Source organism: Triturus cristatus, chromosome 3_2 (assembly GCF_964204655.1).
Source record: "Triturus cristatus chromosome 3_2, aTriCri1.1, whole genome shotgun sequence".
NCBI lineage: Eukaryota > Metazoa > Chordata > Amphibia > Caudata > Salamandridae > Triturus > Triturus cristatus.
In genome coordinates, this window is record NC_140584.1 from 152461330 (window position 1) to 152483494 (window position 22165).

The following is a 22165-nucleotide window of genomic DNA, read 5'->3' on the forward strand; positions in this document are numbered from 1 at the left end:
TGTCACCACATGCAGGCCTTTCATATGATGCGACCAACCAAAGTAGCTCTGATATCTATCTCTAAGACGAAACAGGCTGGGTTGTAGTGTGCCGTAACTAAACTGCATTACATAAATGTAATTTCGGTAGACAGACCAACAAGCAAGAACACGGAAAAAGTCACGAGATATAGCAGAAGGGCCTGCCTGAAAGAAAATAAACAAAAAAAAACCACAAAGCAATCATGACTCATGAAAGGCGGAACGAGGAATCACAAAAAGCATTTAAGGTGTTCTTCGAAACTGCATTTTGCTCATCCAAGCAAAGTATACACAACCTATCAACAATTCCAAAGTCAGAAAATGGACTCCAGTTTAACATGGACCGATTGCTACCAGAAATACTACGATGCAGAGAAGAGTTTGGCAATATACTTTGCACCTCAATCTGACTTCGTAAGTGATTCAGTGGTGCAGTCAATGGCTCGAATTTCCAACTTCTTTGCTTCTGGTATGTAATTTCCTGCCTTTCGTTATCTTTTTTCACTTGAATCAATTCTGTGTAGAAAAAAGCTATGCAAAATCTTTCTCTCTTGAGCTTTCTGTATTTCATTATAAAATGTTGAAAAACAACAGGAATTCTGTGCAATTTGGACTTTTGTGTTAAAACTGTGGCTCTTTAAATTCATCTATTGATTAAAATTTGAGACATATCAATCCCTTGTAAGTGTAGAGTGAATTAATGTCTTGAAAATCTATGCAAAATATGCAGTTGTTTACAAAATGTTTGTGTTTTACCAGTGCAAGAAGAATTTACAGTCTTTACAATTATTTTGATGTCAAATTAAATTTGATGGACCTTTCTCTTGCATGTGGTGAGTAACGAGTAACTTTATGGGAACATGCTATCTAAGGAACAGACTCAGTGAAAGAAGTTCAACGTTGCTGTTATTTCATGCAGCAGTTCACTGTCTGAAGGGTAGAGAGCAGAACAGCAGCAGGTCTACAAAATATGGCACAGCTGCTCTCTTCCCAAGGACTGGTGTTCAATTAGGCTGTTTCCACCTAGCAGACACAATTGCTCCATAGACCAAATGTGTGTGCATGAAGTCTAGGTTTAGTACTTGAAGGGTACCCTTCTGGTACACAATACTATGCTCAGGCAAACTTCTAAACTTGTCCCATTTTGCACATATGTTGTACAGTCTAGCATTCATGCAAAGCTGGCAACCTTAGGAGAAAAAAACGTTTCTCATACTGTGCACGGGCCATAAGAAGTTGTTCTTTCCAATACAAAGCCCTGTCCATAAATGTTAGTGGATAGGGCTCTGTGTCAAAAACCATGGTTTGTATTGTAGGAACATCCCTCTACTACCCCTGGGATACCCCATTGATGCAAAGTAGGGTATAGCAGTGCAAAGTGCTGCTTAGTATTACTTTTAAGTAACATTCCAGCTTGGATAGTAAATAGCAAATCTGCATATATAAATGCTTTCCTATCAAGCAGGACATGAATGGCCATAGAGGTCAGATTGAAAACTCCACTGAGAAATGTGGCTCATTTCATGAGTGGATGGGCTATGCAATTCTAAAACATAAACGCTAGCCTACAGTGTTTGGAGCATAATGTGCAATTTTCTGGCATATACTCACATGTTAACCCATTACATAAATAGTTTGATCCGCACACATTAAAGGTAAAGAAACAGTTCCACCAAATGTCTTTATTCACACATTCCTTTATTCTTTAAATTGTGTTCTCCTTTCGTCACAGTAGCCAACGTGTTTCATCCTATTTCAGGACTTCTTCAGGGCTCATCAATTGTCCTTTGAATAATATACGTTTTCCTTCTTCTCAAATAAAATCCATCCTAATGTCTCCTTCTATATTTCTTATTCGAAGAGGTGGCAGCATCAAAAGCTGTACTTCTATGTTTGTAATCCGAAGTTGGAGAAATGTTAAGCGATATCACTCCTGGAGTAAAATGAGGTCATTGTTAACTCGTGAATCATTGGATGTATTTCGGGCAAAGTGTCCCTCTGTCTGCGTCCAACACCATCGTTGTTAATATAGAAGGAGACATTAGGACACACACTATCCAACTGGGGACTATAATATCCCAGTGATACAGAAAGAGTTATTGCGAGGTGGATTTTATTTAAGAAGAAGAAAAACGTTCAAAGGACAATTGATGAGCCCTGAAGAAGTCCTTAAATAGGACGAAACGAGTTGGCTACTGTGAAGAAAGGAGAACAACATTTAAAGAATAAAGGAATGTGTGAATTACGACATTTGGTGGAACTGTTTCTTTACCTTTAATGTGTGCGGATCAAACTATTTATGTAATTGTTTGTTGCGATTTTTTTTTTCACTCATTAGGAAACTAAGGGGTCTTGTTTCCTTTGATCATCGCACCATATGCCAACAATATTCCCAAAACCTAAATAAGTGCGGTATTGTATCCTAGACCTCCTTTGTGAATCATTTCACATGTTAACCCACCTCAGTCACTTTGAGGCAGTTGGATCCAGCTTTGCAAAATAGTGGTGTTCTGACCCTTCATTGCCACTGTTCTTGAAACAGTCACCAACAGCAGTGGGTTACTATTGGTGAACTGCCTCATGGCTAATAATGAGGTAAGTCAAATTTGGGACCCACTCCTATATCTCTGTTTGCAAAATTCCACACTGTTCACAAAATATTTTTCATAAATTATTACCAATATTTGCATCCAGTGTATTAGTACATCAGGTCCTAAGTGGGAAACCCAGGAATTTCCCAAAAACCACAATGGCTGGGGAACATTAAAGTGAGAAAAAAGTGTTGAGGTAGGACTTAATAAGATAAGGGGTAACACAAGATTTAAAGAAGTTAGTCCTGGATTGTATGTGAATGAGCTATAAAAAATATAGGGTGAAAGACAGTTGATTATTATAATTCAAATCTGTTTATTGAAGGAAGTGTTTCAAACATATATGCCCATATACAACCAACAGCTGGTGGGGATGAGGGATAAGGCTTAGAAGGAAGGGCAAACAGGAATTAGGAAAAAAGAAGAAGGAGGGAATCAGAGGCGAAACAGAGAACTAAAACGAAGAAGAACTGGGGAGACCCATACCTTTCCTGCCCAGATCTTAAGCTAGGGGAATTATGAATGTGCTCATGGAAAACATGTTTTCCTAGATAGAAGGTTGGGGAATAAGTCCATGTTATGGCTCAGGCCTGTAGAATAAATATTCATCAATATTGCAAATGAGATGGTTGCATGTGTTAGAAATAATGGGTAAGCAGGAAAATGAGCACCGAATTAGGACTTCGTCGTCGATGTTATTGGGGCTGACTGTGTACCTTTTGGAAATGTTGCTCTGGTTTGAAATAAGACTAACAATGTCAGTGTGAAAGCCGTGCTGTTCATATCTCAGGAGTGCCACAGAAATTGTTGTAGAGTACCTGACCAGATCCTGGAATATGGACATGGTGTAATTTCTTCAGGTCCTCGTGACACACTACCCCTGGATGAATTTGTATTTAAACCATGCAAACACCTTATTACAAAGTGCATCCCATGGGTATTCTCAGTCAATATATGACATTTTTCTGGGGTAAAATTTGGGCCATCATGCATTTCATCCTCTGAAATTGGAAGTAAGGTCTTAACACATTCTTTTTGGACTTTTATTTTTGCACCACCAGATATTTGCCTAGCTTTGGATGGACTGCTGATGTTTTTGTATCAAACTACTTTATTCCTGGTCAAATTGTGTTTTTTGTAGGAAAGAGTGTTCTTACCCAAGGGATTTGGATGTTTCAGGACATATTCTCTCAGAGGTATTTGTGGAAAATATGTCATCAAAATTGGTCTGCTTAGCAGGGCTTGTATAACTGAATTGTTCCCAGAGGCTTTCCACCAATTTCTTTGCAGTTCAACCACTTTTACCAACTCTTCATAAATTGGAAAGATGTGAGAAGGAATTGATTGGCTGGGAATGAGCCTGAATCAGTTATTATTAGCAAGGCTGTTCTACTAAGGTATGCTACAACTTTCCCCAAATGGGAGCCTGGTTGTTGTCCACAACTAAGTGGTAAACCAAGTCATCTAATACCTTCTGTCCTCAGTGTTTTAGGGCCTTGCATCATCCTGCTTGTTCTCTTCCAAATCATGTGTAATCTCTGCATACTCAATAACCATGCTGCTGCAGTCAAGAGGCGCATCTCACAGCTTCTTTTACCCTCTGCTCAAGGTCCTTTTTGCCTTCTTTAGCTCCTACAAATAATGGATTGGTTCAACACTGGCAGGCTTTCCTCACAGAGGAACTCCATTCAACTGGAATTCGCGTCCCTTCAAACGATGTGTTGGGCTCTATGTCTTGTGATACTATTTGAAATAACAGTAGCAGCAGAGATTGTTTAATTGTCCATGTACCTGGGTCCTGGTAAAAAAACACTATTATGTACAAGAGAGACCCTATGGCAAATAAAGTAAATAAGTGAGTCAACATCATGAAGATGTTAAATAACATGAGAGTATAGATTGAATCATTTGTCACCCTATTTCACAGAGGGAATTAATAGTTTAATTTAAGCAAATGGGCTGCAAATGTGAAGGTTGACTTTAGAGTGGAATGTGTCCACTCAAATCTACACTCTTAGACTAGTGGAGAGAAGTTTCTATTGGTCATCCATGTTAAAAATGTTAGGGAGATTGTGAACCAAAACCAGGTGACTCCCACATAAAGTACATTCTATTAGAAGCTGAAAGAGTCATATTCTAGTGTACTAAATTCAGGTGACTATAAGATGTCTAGAACAGGGGTACTCACAAACATTCTCTCAGGGGCCAAATATAGAGTGTGGTTTGTGGCCGAGGGCCGCACCGGTGGGGGCGGGGTCAGTGGGGGAGGGGGCGGGGCTAGAAAAAAAACTGTGACCATGAGCTTGAACACAAGCCCCTGCAGTGGATGCCTTTGTCCACTGAGCCACCAGACCCGGCATGCACATCTCTCTCTCTCTCTCTCTCTTGCTCTCTCTCTCTCGCTCTCTCTCTCTCTCTCGCTCTCTCTCTCGCTCTCTCTCTCTCTCGCTCTCTCTCTCTCTCTCTCTCGTTCTCTCTCTCTCTCTCTCTCGCGTTCTCTCTCTCTCTCCCTGTCTGTCCCTGTCTGTCCCTGCCTCTGTCTGTCCCTGCCTCTGTCTGTCCCTGCCTCTATCTGTCCCTGCCTCTATCTGTCTGTCCCTGCCTCTGTCTGTCCCTGCCTCTGTCTGTCCCTGCCGCTATCTGTCTGTCCCTGCCTCTATCTGTCTGTCCCTGCCTCTATCTGTCCCTGTCTCTATCTGTCCCTGCCTCTATCTGTCTCTGCCTCTATCTGTCTCTGCCTCTATCTGTCCCTGCCTCTCTGTCTCTATCTGTGTCTCTCTGTCTCAGCCTCTATCTGTCCCTGCCTCTCTGTCTCTATCTGTCCCTGCCTCTCTGTCTCTATCTGTCTCTGCCTCTCTGTCTCTATCTGTCCCTGCCTCTATCTGTCCCTGCCTCTATCTGTCCCTGCCTCTATCTGTCTCTGCCTCTATCTGTCTCTGCCTCTATCTGTCTCTGTCTGTCAGTCTGTCTCTGCCTCAGTCTGTCTCTGTTTATCTCTGTTCCTCGGGCAGTGCACACGTACTGTGTCTACACGTCCCCGTCACCAGCCCAGAGACAGTCCCCCCACTCCCTCCGCTCCCTGTGTAATGTAAAAGCCAGCTGTCACTCCCTGCTGTCCTCTGTCACCTCACCCGTCTCTCAGTCCCTACTGCCCTCTGTCACCCTCTGTCCCCTCCTCTGGCTCTCAGTCCCTGCTGCCCTCTGTCACCTCACCTGGCTCTCACTCCCTGCGTCCCTCTGTCACCTCACCTGGCTCTCACTCCCTGCGTCCCTCTGTCACCTCACCCGTCTCTCACTCCCTGCGTCCCTCTGTCACCTCACCCGGCTCTCACTCTCTACTGCCCTCTGTCACCCTCTGTCCCCTCCTCTGGCTCTCAGTCCCTGCTGCCCTCTGTCACCTCACCCGGCACTCACTCCCTGCGTCCCTCTGTCACATCACCCGGCTCTCACTCCCTGCGTCCCTCTGTCACCCCACTCTCACACCCTGCTGTCCTCTTTCCTCTGTCCTCTGTCCTCTGTCACCTCAACGCCACAACACTTGGAATAGGGCCAGGACACTCGCAGCATGAGGAATCCATAGCTTGCGGAAGAAACTGATGTCGCGGAGGAACGTTGTCTCGTTACCTTTATAATTGAATTGGAGCCTAATCTTTCTATTAAGGCCTTTTATTACTGTACTGGATGGCGGGCTGTGGCACCCATGGAAAAAAATGCGTAGTATGTTGGTGCAGGTGGTTCCTGTTGCGCTTATTTATTAATCACTGTACTAGCATACATTCCAACATTTCAGAAGAGCAAAGTGAGAGATTCTTTTAAAAAAAAAACGTGAGAATGGGGCCTTGAATCGGGTTACTGTCATGTATGGGCCTTTGACGTGTGCTGCTGCAGGAACGGACATTTTAAACGCAAATGCACGTTTTGTTCTTACCTTTCAGAAGCGTGGAGGCAGTGGCAGGCAGAGAGAGGGTGATGCAAGTGTTGTGCACTCACTGGCCTGGCAGGTTGCTGCTGGCAGTGCATATACCCCCCACCCCCCACCTGTGTGGCAGCCCAGGCGCACACACACAGCCACCCCCAGTACTTCACAGGTCTTTAAAAGACCATTCACTTGCTAACAAGCCTTTGTTGTATTTCACCTCTTAGCGCCCCCGCAGCTCCACTCTTACTATCGCTGGAATTGCCGGCCCCCTCTCAGAGTCCGGGCTGCTGCAACGGCGGTGTTTGGTGACACTTTTTTAAAAAAAAGAAAAGAACACAGGTATATTGTCTGCAAGCTCCGCGGGCCACCAAGGAAGGCTTGCCGGGCCGCAGGCGGCCCACGGGCCGTACTATGAGTACCCCTGGTCTAGAAGAAGCAAAGCCAATGGGTAATATTTACGAGCCCCTTGCACCGCCGTAACATCACTGCTTGTGATGCTCTGGCATCACATATCACAAATTCATATTTATGAGGTCATGCAAAGCCACTTTTCCTGGCTTAGTACAGCCTCATAGATATGGAGCAATGCAAGGAAGCGCAAATCATTTCATTGCCCTACTCTGCAATAGGGACATACATTTTTTTTGTAAATATTAATAAAAAAGAATTATAATAATTTTATCAAAAAGGGAGCAATTATGAAACTCATACAAAGATTAATTTGGTCACTTATAGTAAACCATTTCTTAAAGTCCATTATAGTACATCAATCATAGACCAAGCAACATGAGAGGCTCAAACACCTGGCATTAAATCAATAATTGATCCAGCTATTCATTCATAACAAGATTATACCAGTATTGCAGAACTGCAGTGGAAAGAGGGACATAAAATAATACCCAGACAACCCTGGTTTAACCATCCATGGTAAAACAATTAGATCAGGCAAATTCCATACCCCCCCTAGGGAGGCATTTCATGGGCGTTGTGGTGGGTGTTCTGATGAATTTTGACGTTTCCCCAGATTTACAAAAATATGTATATCTGGGGATGCACCAAAACTTTACTCCTCCCCAGGGGAGACATAACAAGAAGAAATAACTTTATTTCTCCTCATTCTTTCCTCTTTTCATGCATGCTGTATTTTGCAGCACACATAGAAAGAGAAAAATGCCCCCAGGATTGCTTTTCCTGCTGATAATCCTGCCAACATCACAGGCACCCTTGCACCATGGCGCAAGGATGCCTCTGTTGGAGCTAGGCTGCCAAAACCGCCCCAGCACTGGGGGAAAGAATAAGAATGTACCGTATTAGATAAATACGATGCATTCCTGCTTTTTCACTTTGACGTAGGGCAGTACGGAAAGATGACTTGCTGCGCTGTCCTACATCAAATCCCCATAAATGAGGTTGAATTTCTTTCAGAATTAAAGGAACATTTTTTGAGCTGGAGTTCTAATGACCATAGTTTTTTAGAGAAAGAAGAGAGATTAAATTATCTAATGGAATCCAACCAATAAAATAATTATAAGAACACTTTTTACTGATTTGAAGGGTTGCATTGTTTTAAGTCCCTCTTAAGGTGATAGTCTCAGAATGGCAAATGGGTTTGGACATTTTAGACCATCTCTAATACGAAAAGTAAACCCACATTTTCTTTTTCGAGATCATGGGAATACCAAGACATTTTCAAACAATTATTACCACATCTCTGGAGGGTTTTGAGGAGGGTTATATTTGAATTAGAAGCAACGTTTTATTTACTTTTGCGGGATTACTGGTAAATCGCCCCCCTGGGCCACGGATATAGTTTATTGGAAATTGAAATCAGGTATTGGAACCCTTTATTTCCTGCTTTAAATTTACCATCTAGGGGGACTTAAATTTCTATTTAGAAGAAAGCTGCAATGACACTAGAACCCTTGCTGATTTAATGAAAAGCTTTGGATATTGTCAACGGGTGGATTCCCCTACCCATGCAGCTTGCCACATACTAGAAGGTATTTTCATCAATTTTATGGATTTGTCAGTTAAAAATTGCCTGCTCCTCAGCTGGATGGATTATTATGTGGTAGGGTTTGCTGTACAGGGTGAAATGGAGGAAAAAACAGACAGGACAGATGTTCCACCTATAGACGGTGGAACACAATTTCTAGCAATGCATTGAGTAAAGCTCTTGATTCCTCTCTGATAAAAGGAGGTAGCAGTCAGGTACAGACAGCAGAGGAAATTAATAGATGGTTGGGTCAGTGATTAATGAGGTAGCCCCAATTATTACAAAATCAGGGGATGGAGGAAGTTCTCTGCCTCATGATTTTTGAAAAGTCTGAAAGATCTCCACTGTCAATGTCACAAGCAACAACCCAAGAGGAGATTGCTCCGTAGTCCAGAGGAAAACGATAAACACAAGGAGGCAATTCTAAATTATAAGAATGCAATTGAGGAAGCAAAATCGGTTTATTTCTGTCTCAAAATAGGGTAGTTGGTTAATGTACCTAAGGAAATGTTTAAGGTGGTTTGAGATCTTACATCTCTGCCAGCTCACCAAGAGCTGGAAAATTCTTAATATTTTACAAATAGGGAGTCCTCGGTCTTTGAGGACAAGATTTTGAAGATTCTGTCTGAATTTTGGGCTGTGGAGGTGGGTCCAGTACCCACATCTTTGAAAGTTGACCTCTTAGAACGGTCCTCTTTTATGGGCAAATTGTCCTACTTCTCCAGCCTTCCGGCAGCAAAAATCTAAACTATTTTAGAACAAACTACATCAGGCTCACCTGATGATCGTGTCCTCCCATGGTGATGCAACTCGCACCAGGTCTAATAGCCACTTTTATGGAGAAGGTGTACACCCAGTTGTTGGAATCTGGACTGCATCCCCAGTGCTGGAAAGAAGGAATTTTTATACCTCTAAAAAAGAAACTCAAAGGAGACTCAGGAGATTGCAAAAAATCTTTATCCTAGGTCCTTGCTACGTGTACCTGCCAAAATCCTTGAAGGCATATAAATCAGGAATTACCACAGTTTTTTTCAGATGCAGCGCTTTTAGATATATTGCAGAATGGCTTTAGGAGGAACCACAGCACTGAATCTGCACTTATTGCAGCAAATGAAAATATACACCACCAAGTAGATCAGGGAGGCGAGGCTATTCTAGTCATGCTAGATTTATCCACAGCCTTTAATACCATCTCTCCATAGTAATTGGTGCACAGACTTCACCAAGGGGGACTGAGTGGTTCATCCCTTAATCTTCTAGAATCCTTGATTGACAAATAGGAACCAAATAGTGAGCGGTGGTGACTTCAGAGCTAACGTTTTTCAGCACCCTTTTTGGGTCCCACAGGGGTTTTCCTGTAGCCCCACATTGTTTAACATCTATGTGGCTCACTACCAACTTCTAAACCTCCTGCTAAAAGCCTGGGTGTGCTTTTTGATAACACTCTGACATTTGACCTCCAGGTCAAGATGTCAGTGAGCTCTTGCTTTCGGATCATCAAGTGCCTAAAAAAGTACCTTCCCTTCCTAACTGAGGAGCTAAGAGTAACGGTGGTCATTGCGCTTATAACATCTCACCTTGACTAAGCTTGGGTAGTGAACTCTGCTCCGCTCGTGAAGTTTCCCACACTCAGCGTTACGAGGAGCTCATGGAGATCACAAAAACGTTTTTTTCTCGCTCGCATTCATCAACGTCAAGTTGGCGAGTGCAACCGAGGAAAATCCAAGTCCCGGCGAGATTTTTCCTCGTTTGCGATCACCAACATCAAGTTGACGAGCGCGAGCACCGGAAAAAAACCTCTCGGCGAGATTTATCAACACGGGGGTCAGGTTTTCATTGCGAGTGGTCACGTATGTTCGCCATCGTTCATGTTGAGAAACTGACCGATCGCAGTGAGAAAGCTGTCTTTCGAGTAAAAATATACTCGAGCAACAGAAAAGGTAAGCGGACAAGCATCCGGCACTGTGCAATCACTGCGAACAGTATTTTTCTACCCTACTCCGCCGCTCGCAGAGCTCCGCATAGTGCGGTGGAGTTTTTTTTGAACTTCGCATAGCTTTGCGTAGTGTAACTCAGCGAACCCCGCCCAGGATTAGCCTTGACTACTGTAGTGCTATATATTTGAATGCCAACCAGTATTCCCTGAATAAACTTCATGTTTTTCAGAATGTTGCAGTATGACTGGTTTTGGGAGTTCCCAAACTTAAATCAGTGAGTGAGGGACTGAGGGCTCTTCATTGGCTCCTAGTGAGGAATAGACTGTCATTCAAAGCCCTTTGCTTGGTCTTCAAGACCCTAAATCATCAGGGCTCATTTGAGAACTGTCTTTACTGGTAATATCCTAGTAGACAGTTAAGATCAGCTAGGAAGAGGAACATTATTGTCCCTCACTTTAGGAAGGTGTGATGGGGTGAACGTGCATTCTCAGTGGCAACTGATAGACTATTGAATTGTCTTCCAGTACATATTGCGAGAAATAAAAAAAAATACATATACAGCTGATTAACTAAAATCCTACAAAAAATCAAACAAAGAGAACAAACATTAGAGAAGGTGTCATACTTGGGACAAAAGGAGCCATATTTACTATTCAAATCCAAATTATTATTATTAGCGAATTTTAGGAGCGCTCAGATACCCACATAGGTTCTCCCAGCATTTTGGCAAAAAGTTGGGTTTGACAGGTCTCACTGTCTTAGAACGTCCATGTATGCAACTGTTTTCGAAAAGTGGTCAAATAAATGATGCTTCTCAGCAACCTTCAGTCAATCAAACATTGGGGAACATGCATATGGTGAGTTTAAATGTATTACCCTAATACAACAAGTACTGTGAATGCACAATCAATTGGGAGGTGGAGTTCAAATTTACTAATGAAACTCAGATCCACCAAACATTGGGGAAAGTGCAAACATTGTGGAGCGGTGTTTCAGATTTAATACTCTAATTGCAATTCTAACAAACAGTGGGGAAAAGGCAATATTGGGAGAGGGCTTATAACAACTCCAGTCTAACAAACATTGGGGGGTTAAGTGCAACTACAAATAAAACAATAAACATTAAAACTGTTTCGTACAAGAAAAAGAATAATTAAATTGTTTTTAAAGTATTGAAAAATAAAAGACATCTTTAAAATAACAGAACTGCAAACAAGTATGTGTATCTTAAGGAGTAAATAATAATTACATTAAACAGATAATATAGAAAAAGTGCATTTATAAAACACCTATTTTTGAAAATAAGCACTATCCAAGCATTCACCCAAAAACCATATACAAAACATTGCCATAATAAAAAATATAGAAAATGTTAAAATATTAAACAATAATAATAAGTAGTATACACTTTTAACATACCAATATTCGTTCAGACCCCAAAAACAAAACTATCCATAAAAATACATAAAATAATAGTGTACAAAAACATACACAATATTACCCACATGAATATTTAATTTATTAATCAATTTTTTTATCAATTTAAATATATTTCACTTGAACGCTAACCACCAAATCACCCAATAAACCCCACATCCTAAAATTTAAATGCACTCTCCAATTGCTTTCCCCTTATTTCTTTGACTTCCGCAGGCCTTATTTAATGTTTTGTTGATTTCAATCATTCATTTTGTAATATGAGTATCAAACTACATTGGCTAGAATTGGTAAATTCAGAACTAATAGATTAAGTAGTTGATTGTTTATCAATCCTAAAATTGTGACTGCAGTTCACGGATTAAAAAAAATCCATAACAAATAAACTTGAGCCCAGATTGATCAAACTTTCATGCAAGGTAATGCAGCAAGACATCTTGTGCGCTGCTCTGTGAGAATAGTGAGAGGACAGGAATGTGCCATATTTAACATTACATGGCACACTCCTGCCCTCTCCTTGCTCTGGTGCACAATGTGCTGCCTTGTGTCAACACAGGCACCCTTATGCTTCATTGCAAGGATGCCTGCTTAAAAAGCAGGATTGGGTTTTTGGAGGAAGGGACACCTTATTGCCCCAAAACAATCTTCTGAGGCTATTTCCTCTATCTATATATGCTGTGTATTTCTCCTTGTTACATTTCCCCTGGGAATACTTAGCATTTTGACACAGTCCCAGATCTATCACTCATGGTAAATCTGCAAAAGCAACAAAATCCAAAGGGTGGATATGGGGAACACCGCACTCCACCCATGCAATACCTTCCTGATGCAGAGTAACATAAGGCAACAACTTGCAGTGACTTGCATTACTCCACATTTACCAAGCACTACACTGTCATGCAAGGTGATCTTAGGATGCTTGCTAAACCTGACTTTAATGATGCATTGCCCCTGCGTTGCCTTGCGCGATGCAAGGGCAATGCAACACTATGATAAATCTGGCCCTTGTAGTTTAAGCAGAAAGACAGTCTTCTACAAAGAGCCTCATTTATGATGTTTTGCACAAGGCAGTGCCGCCAGGAACCTTGCTGCGCTGCCCTACATTAAAAAAAAGGGCACAAATGCCCTGTATTTTTTAGATATGGCAAATTCCTGTCCTTCCCCCCCTGCCCTGGTGCACAATCATAGTCATGCGCCAACTACGGCACACTTGTGCTATGGTGCAAGGGTGCCTGCCTTGTAAGGGAGCTTGTTTTTGCAAAGGAAGTGACACCTTAGAAAGAGGAAAAAACAAGGAGAAAAAATGATATTTCTCCTCATATCACTTCCTTAACAGCACCTCTGGGTTGGCATTAGAATATGATGCATTCCCAGGTTTACAATTACTTGTAAATCTGGGAATGCTTCAGATTCCATTGGTATTGAGAGGGAACACCCACAGTAACATGAAAGGGGTACATATTTACAAGGCCATGAAAAGCCATGTAAAGTGGCTTTGTGTGGCCTTGTAAATATGCTGTGGCACCAGAGTGTCAAAAAAGTGCCACTCCGGTGGTGCAAAAGTGCCACTAGGGGCCTTGTAAATGAGGCCCTTAAAGTATAATGAAACATTATTTTAAGTATACAACGTAATGTTTGAGCAACTGACTTTCAATTCCTTACCTATTTCAAGTCTCCATATATCAATTCTCTATCCAAAGCAGAGACACAATAAACAGCAGGGGGCATATTTATGAAGATTTTGAAGCAAGACAGCGCAGCAAGTCATCTTACTGTGCTGCCTTGTTTCAGAGGGAAATGGCAGGAATGTGCCTTATTTAAGGCATACAGTGCATTCCTATACTTTCCCCCTGTGCTGGCACGGTTTTTGAAGCCTAGTGACAATTCAGGCACCATTGCACCATGGAGCACGGAGGCCTGCATTGCATGCAGGATTGTTGTTGTGCATGAAGAGGCACCTTCCTGCACAAAAACAATCCGTAGAGGCAACTTCCTCTATCTCTGTGTACTGCAGAATGCAGCACACATAGAAAGAGGAAGTAACAAGGAGAAATAACAAATTTAACTGTGGCAGATTGTGTTTTTTAAGTTTTAAGAAAGGATTTTATTTATAATGAAAATAATACAAAGCAATACATACAAAATAAAATCCATATATAAGAACTATTACGTTGGTAGATGAAGCATATAATTAATAAGAAAGAAAAATTACAATTGTACACATTTAACTCTTATCTAACCACTGTATAATTCAAATTAAATAACAGAGAGTAAGAAGAAATGGAAAGTCAATTGCTAAATATGATAAAATCCATACAAAACGCAGTTCATTCGGGTTTAGGTACTTCTTCAATCCGGGGTGTATGAAGACCTGTTTTGACTGCTGACATGTCTAAAAAATTAGTGATGGGTTACCATAAAAGATCACGCTTGATAGCGAGGGACACTGGAGTAACAAACGCTCTGTCTTGTCTGTAATTGTAACAGACACCATACCACCAGGCCTGTAAAAGACCTTGTAGTACAATCTTTCCATGCCTTAGTGATCTGTTGAAAGACAACTGCCAGGAGTAAATAAATTATGTGGAAATTATTGTATTGTGCAGTCCAATCTTCAGAAACACAACCAAGGAATAGATCAATAAAATTAAAGGGGATTTGTGTGTGAAAATATAGTATTGAAATGTTGCCAAACCTGCAACCAAAGGTTGTAGGCATGAGAACATTCAAACAACACGTGTTTCAAATCTGCTGGAAACAGCACTGCGTGTCCAACAGGTAGAGGAGAGAGTAGATTTTACCTTGTGTAGGGGAAGAGGAGTGTACAAGAGCCTATTATACATGAAAAAACAAAGATTGAGTAGTATCAGCTGCTCTAGAAGTTTTCTTTATCCTAGTCCAGATATTATTCCAAACGGAAATAGAAAAGGACGTCTGGAAATAGGATTCCCAAGAAAGTTCCACCTCTGTTTTAGCTCGAGTATCCAGAGGGGCAGTTACATGTTTATAAAGTTGAGATGCAGAGGGAGAACTAGTTAGAAATGAACATATAGTACGGCTGGAAGATGTAGGGACCAACAAAAGTTGATCATAGGCCGATTGAATTAAAGAAATTAAAGAAGAATATCGAGATTCATAGGAATTAGGTAAAGAGAAACGCTCTTGAGCAGATGGAAAAGAAATACATTTAGGTGGCAATTACGATCCTGTAAAAAATTTCCCCGTCCGACTCGGATCCGGTCTTTTTACCGTACGAATCGTACAAGTGCCGTACAAACTGCCAAGTACGATTCGCATGGGAAAAAGTCTGTACGAATCGCATTGGGAATAATTCCCCACACGTCCTCGGGTCGGAAAAAGTGTCCCACACATCCCCGGACGTTTTACCGTACAAATGTGAAAAGTGAAGTCCGAGCGCGCAAGTACGATCCGTCCCGTGCGTTCGATGTCACAACCGTATGGAAAATGCACCGTACGGACCGAACTCCCATAGCAACCATGGAGACATGTGCCCGCATACGCGCCGACCCCCCCCAGCCCCGTGTACGTACGCGCCGATCCCCCCCCCAGCCCCCGTATGTATGCGCCGACCTCCCCGTGTATGTACGGTGCGTACCCCCCGTGTATGTATGGAGCGTACCCCCGTGTATGTATGGAGCGTACCCCCCGGGTATGCACCGTACATATACGGGGGTACGACTCGTACGTACACGGGGGGTACGCTCCATACATACACGGGGGGTACGCACCGTACATACATGGGGGTACGACTCGTACGTACACGGGGGGTACGCTCCATACATACACGGGGGTATGCTCCATACATACACGGGGGGTACGCTCCATACATACACGGGGGTACGCTCCATACATACACGGGGGGTACGCACCGTACATACACGGGGGTATGACTCATACGTACACGGGGGGTCGGCGCGTATTCACGGGGGCTGGGGGGGGTACGGCGCGTACCGGGCCCCCAATTCCACTCGCATCGCGGCGTACTTCGCTTTTCCGGCACTTTTTGGGTGCCGTAAAAATATTGCCGTCCGGACCGCTGTCGGTTCGAATCGTACTTCCTGGTTCGTGAAACGCTGCCTGAGAGCGTCCCGACGCCACGTCGGCGCTTTCCCCGGATCACATTTGTATGTATCTTTTCGTCAGTCGGTGTTTTGTACGACTCGTACGGAAATGGTGTTTCCGTGCGAATCGTACTTGCATGTTAGTAAAGTTTTACAACCGGGTACGAGTTGGACAGAAAAAAGCCTCCGTCCGACAGTTCGTACCCGGTTTTTACAGGATCGTAATTGGCACCTGAGTATAATGAAAAAGTTGATAAACCCAACGAAGACCTCCTGCACGTCAAGCTTTCTAGAAGATAAATGTATTATTAATCTTGAAGGATTTATTGTACCAAATTTATTGTACCAAATACAAAATTGCTAAAATAGTTCTTTAGGGTCTTGATAAGAAGTTGTAATAGGTTGTAGAATTTTACAAGAGTTATTAAGGATTGTAAGAGATAAAGATTGGGTCTATTTGTAAGAGTTATACTTTCTGGAAATGGAATGTCAAGTCAAAGTAACTTTATTCGGTTTTAGAAAGAAAAACATAAAAGTACATAGAATCAACAGTACAGTTCATAATTACCATGACTTATTTACAAACAACATGGAAAGCAAATAATACAATTCAATTATTAAAAAAAGGATAAAAATAGGATAAAAAGAATGCAATCCTTAAGATTCAATCTTGAACTAGACACTTACAAAGTACAGTGATAATTCTAGTTAAACTGGTTCAGTTACAACTACTAATTCTGTTTCCTAATAGCAATTGCAACTTTAATAAAATTGGAACCCCGAGTGCATATATCAAATGTGGCCAGAGAATGCAAATAGTTAAAACCGTCAATATAAGGCTCTTTGTAAAGGGTGCACAATAGCATAAGGTGCGATGTGCTTTGAGCTGCCAAACTGTCGCAAGGGCAGGGCATCAAGTTGTCGGACCACCACCCTTGTTTCAGGAAAGCCACTAGAAAATGCAGAGTCAATAAACGGAATCTTGTTAAATAAGAACGTGTCTGGGTATTTGTGGTGAACATTAAATAAAATTGCTGTGGAGCAGGGAATGAACAAAGAGGGCCTGATACCTCAGGTAGAGAGCGGCGGGTTTTTGCCCTTGCAGAGTGCACCTCTTTTATGATCCTTTTCGCATTTTCATGGATACTGACTGGGCAATTAAAATAATGTCCCAGGCCTAACTTGTGAAAGTTATCCCTGAGAAATTGAAGCCAGGGAACAGTTAATGCACCATCAAGGTTAAGGCAATCTTTATTAAGGTCTATGGTGAATGCCAGCTCTTCCGATAACCACATTTTGGCCCATAAAAGTAAAGGGGCAATGCTTATACAATCGTTTACAAAGTCAAGCCCCACCTCATAATGACAAAAGCTTGTTGGGGAACTATTTGGAACTATCAGTAACCTTTTCATAAATGTATTTTCCATGATTTGCAACTGGCGACTGTTATGATACCCCCAGACACCTGAACCATATGTTACAATAGGAACGCATTTGGCTTTATAAAGTGCACTAGTTTGGATGCAAAACGGAAAAGTCCCTCAACCACCCTATCTGAGTTGTGCATCCTTGCGGTGACAAGCGGACCCCAATTCAGCTTATTATTAAAAATATTCCCTAAATATTTTAATTATTAATTTTATCAATCCTCTTTGGGCTAACAGCATAGTTTCTAGTTTTAATTGTTTTAGGCCCACAAACCATAACATAAGATTTCATAAAATTTACTTTTAGATGCAGTGATAACATAAAATTTGAAAATGCATCAATAGATTTTTGAAAGCCATTTGCTGTCAGGGCTATCAGGACAGTATCATCCGCATAGGAAAGAAGCGGGACCCGGGTGCCCCCAATGCCTGGACAGTCAAGTTCTTTTTCTGACAAGAAAGCATCAAGAACATTGGTGTAAGTTATAGAAAGAAAAGGAGCTAGGATGCATCCCTGCCGAACACCCTCTGTTGATGCGATAGGCCTAGTTCTTTTACCATTGGCGCCATATCTAATGCTTACAAGATGTGGAGACGTGGAGGCTTTGTAGAAGAGAAACTAATTTCCCCATCAGTGCCCACAGCTTATCCTGATATACAGTATCAAAAGCAGTGGACAAGTCCATGAAGGCCAGATGAATAGAACCCCTCCTGGTCTTCATGTACTTGCCCATGATCATAGACAAGTTGAGGCACTGTTCAACAGTACCCATGCCCCTCCTAAAGCCATACTGTGATCTTGCAATCACCCCTGTGTCTGTCGCCCAGGTTTCTAATCTAGCAAGGACAACCCTTCCAATCAATTTTGCTGTGGCATCAATAAGGGACATAGGCCTATAGCAGGAAGGGTCACACCAGTTACCTTTTTTAAACACAAGGACCACTATATGCTCCCTCCAAGATGCCTGGATAGGGCCGATCACCACTGCTTTGAACACATTGGTCAATAAGGAAGCCCACAGAATAGGATAGGTTTCAAAAAGATCCAGTGGCACTCCATCCGGGCTTGGGGCTTTCCTGCTGATTCCTTTGGCTATGGCTTCCTCAACCTCAACTACTGAGATTGACACACTTAGGTGACAGGCCGAGGTTAGGTCTTGGGGAAGATCCTCACTGGGGACATCATGTAGGCAGCCTTTTGGATTAAATATGGCCACATAATAGGCTTCCCAAACATCCCCCAATATCCGGGAATCCATCCTGCCCAATTCCTCATTGAATAATGGGCGATTTATGACTTCCCAGAAGCTTTTTGTGTCCTTAAGGGTGCTCACTCTTGTAAGATCATCCCACTCTGAGCGCCTCAGTTCTTCTTTCCGCTGTTTTACTGTATCTTTGTAAACCTTCCGAGCATGTTTAATCTGAGCCCTATCTCGGGGGTGTGAGTGCAAGGCCAGTTTAAAATTGTATGTGTTGTTGTGCATTCTGCATTAAACCACCTTATCACCGGATGGTCCATTGCCTTAATTGTTTTAGTCAAGTTTTTGGCTACATCCAAACAGATCAGTTGGAATTCCTGAATAATCTCAGCTGGGGGCAAGTTATGGGCTAAGCACTTCACAATAGATGCATAATTTGATCTAACAGTTTTAGCTTCAAACTCAGTAGGTTTTACTATATTCCATTTAAGTATTACCACTTTGTTAGAATTAAAAGTAGCTTTGTAACCAACAACAAACCGTGGCTGAGCTATTATACTAATGGATGCTATAAGGAGGTTATGATCGCTCACACTATTTGGATCCACCTCGAAGTCACCAATGAGTTGCAGGAACATTAGTGTTATGAACATAAAATCAATAATACTCTCCCTACTTCCACCAACATAGGTGGGGCACTGTATTAAGGGGTTACTAACTAAGGAGCATATCAACAACAACCGGCGATAATTATCTCTAAGCGCACTTAGCGCTAGGATAATTATCGCCGGCTAGCGTGAATTGTTATCGCTGAGATAGCGTGCTATTAGCAACGCTTATCTCAATAGCGATAAAAATCCTCACGCTAACAGGCTAACGTGAGATTATCGCTGGAAACCCAGCGACTTTACCTTGTTGATAGGGACAGGCAAACTTAGCCATGATATCCTCCTTCCATAGGATATCATGGCTAAGTCAGAAAAATACCAGACGTAAAAAAGCAGCGTTAACTGCGGTTAGCGCTGCTTTTTTTGACTCTAACAGGGTTAGCGACATTCTTGATAATAGGAGAAATGTCGCTTAGCGACATTTCTCCTATTATTTTACTCTGGAACGCCCCCTTTGCATCTCATTAGAGATGCAAGGGGAAGCGTAGAGTAAAAGGGTGCTAACATGCAAATTTGCATGTTAGCACCCTGTTGTTGATAGGGCGCTAGTTTTATCTCTCCTTTTTTGGCTTTTAAAGCCAAAGAAGCAGAGATAAAGCCCTTGTTGATATGCCCCAATATCATTAATAAGGCCCAAATCATTCTCTACAATAATACAATTTAGAGCCTCTCCCTGGGGAGTATGATTAAAATGTGCCAGGGGCTGTCCCACTATGCTTAGCAACCCGCAGGCATGACCAGAGCTATATGGGCAGATTGATTTTTTGAAATCTCCAACCCAGAGAATACATAAGGGTTGCCACTTCTCTGAAAGTATGTTATTTCTGACTGTAAAGCCTAAATAACTTGGCAAATGTTGTGATTAAAAATGTTGTAATACCAGTTCAACACTAGTAACTCAACTTCTAACAAATTAGAAATCACAACTAATTGAAACCAGGTGGATGTACCAACAACAGTGACTTTTATAGCTTCATATTTTACTGAGATTAGCATTGCCAACCCTCCTTTAGCCCTCCCTAAAGATAAGGGGGTTGTATTAACTGTGTAGGAACAGTAACCATTCAGTGCAATGTCCTTTGTGTACCATGTCTCCTGGAGACAGATGATGTCCAATCTTTTGATCTACGTTAACCAAGACTCATCAGACAGTTTAGAGCCAATTCCTGCTATATTCCATTTAATGAATTTAGGGAAAGACTTTTGATGACCATACTTTTCCAGCCCCATGGCTTCATTATTTATATCTTGGTCGACTGTAATAGTGGGGGGCCCAGGGGCCTCCCTAGTCGAAGTATCACTTAAAGATAAATTGTGGGGATGGGGGAATTTCTCACAATTATCCCAGTTATTCACAATAGCGATTATTTTTGGGGTGCAGATTTCAGGGGGAGCAACAGTATCCCTATTAGTCAGTACATCTGTATGAACTCCAATCCACTGAGGTCTAAAAGTCAGCCCTGCTATCTCTGATGCTGCTGGAAGGCTGAAACACTCAGTTAGTCAGTCAATTTCTGACAGCCTTGAAAGGACATCAAAATGATTGCGATGACTGAAAGAAGGTGGCTGTTTAATCACATTTATACTAGGGCCCATCCATGACAAGTTTTTTCTCACTAGATATTCAGATTGCGGGGATAGAAACCCAATAGGTAAGCCTCTATAGAGTCATCATGTGAGCTTTGAAAGTGCCATAGTGTAAAATGTACACACCATGCATTGTTAAAATTGAGTTCAATGCAATCGCCACGCCCCCACGCTTGGTCGTGGGACCCAGCGAACTCACTCGCCTGGCCATAATAATATTTTCCGACTAGTTTATCTTCGATTCGATTTTCTTAGAGCACTAGTGAGACGATTTATTGATAAGACTTTGACAGGTTTCTTCCTGGCCAACTGCCAAGCAGGGAACCCCCTTCAGGATCAGAGTATACGGTGTGCATTGTGGTGGCAAATTCAACACGCTTTTAGCACCCCTCCTGCCCCTATTTTCTCGACCAGTCCCATTTATATTTGTGTAATCTTGTGGCAGACCGGCCCTTTCTGCCTTTGCCCCAGACTCATAATGTTCCTGTCCGGTGTTCCTAGCCATGACTGGGTCTTGGGTTACCAAGACCACAGTATGATTGCCAACAATAAAAGGCAGTATATCCATGAGAGGGGCCCAATCTTTTGCAGGAGATGTTACACTTGTGGAATTCAATCTGCTTAACAGAACACAAGAAGTAATTGTGTTTGCGTCAGAGCTTCTTAAGCAAGTGATGATATCAGTCTGGTTTTTGAATTCCGGATTATTACCTAAACTCATTAGGACTCGGGCAAGCTGTTGTTAAATGCTAGTTAGTCTGAGCAAAATGGGAGTCAACGCCTCTTGTACAAGTTCACAAAGTTTATCTACTTTGTCATCAATATTAATATCCAAGACATTTAGTACATTTGCTCTCCCTCCCCCAGCCGAGTCCTTGAGGTATTGTCAACTGAGGTGATTTTCGTAGTTCTTTTCCCCCTTGGTGATTGACCCCTTAATCTGTAATTGGCTCCTGCCCCATCCGCTTGTTTTCTTTTCCCACCTTTTTCTGATTGAGTTAAAGAAGGTTTCTCCACAGGACCGGTGAACAGGTCAGTTACTTCATTTTAGGCAGATAAAACACCATGAAATAGTTATGATGGAAAATAAAGGCGGTTGTGGCCTTTGCTCTACTGCAGTTTCCGAGGTGGTAATTTGGGAGTCAATTTAGGCAGATGGGATCAAGCAGGGAGCAAAAGAAAGTCTGCGTTCAGCTATTTCGATCGCCTTACCTAATGCCCCTACCGCTTTTTGCAAGAAACTGTCCAATGTTGTGTCTGTTATTTTTGATGTTGCTGTAGGCTTCCGTTTCCCCATTGTA

At 42.1% G+C, this 22165-nt stretch overlaps 1 protein-coding gene across 1 annotated transcript in view; it reads left to right on the plus strand.

The window, feature by feature from the left end:
- Nucleotides 1-290: 290 nt before the first annotated feature.
- LOC146856923 (nicotinamide N-methyltransferase-like) overlaps nt 291-22165 on the plus strand; it is a 45208-nt gene continuing 23333 nt past the window's right edge. The window contains exon 1 of the mRNA XM_085647391.1: nt 291-490. Coding sequence (XP_085503517.1) covers nt 343-490 — 148 coding nt within the window. The 5' untranslated portion in view covers nt 291-342. The remainder of the gene's footprint in view (nt 491-22165) is intronic.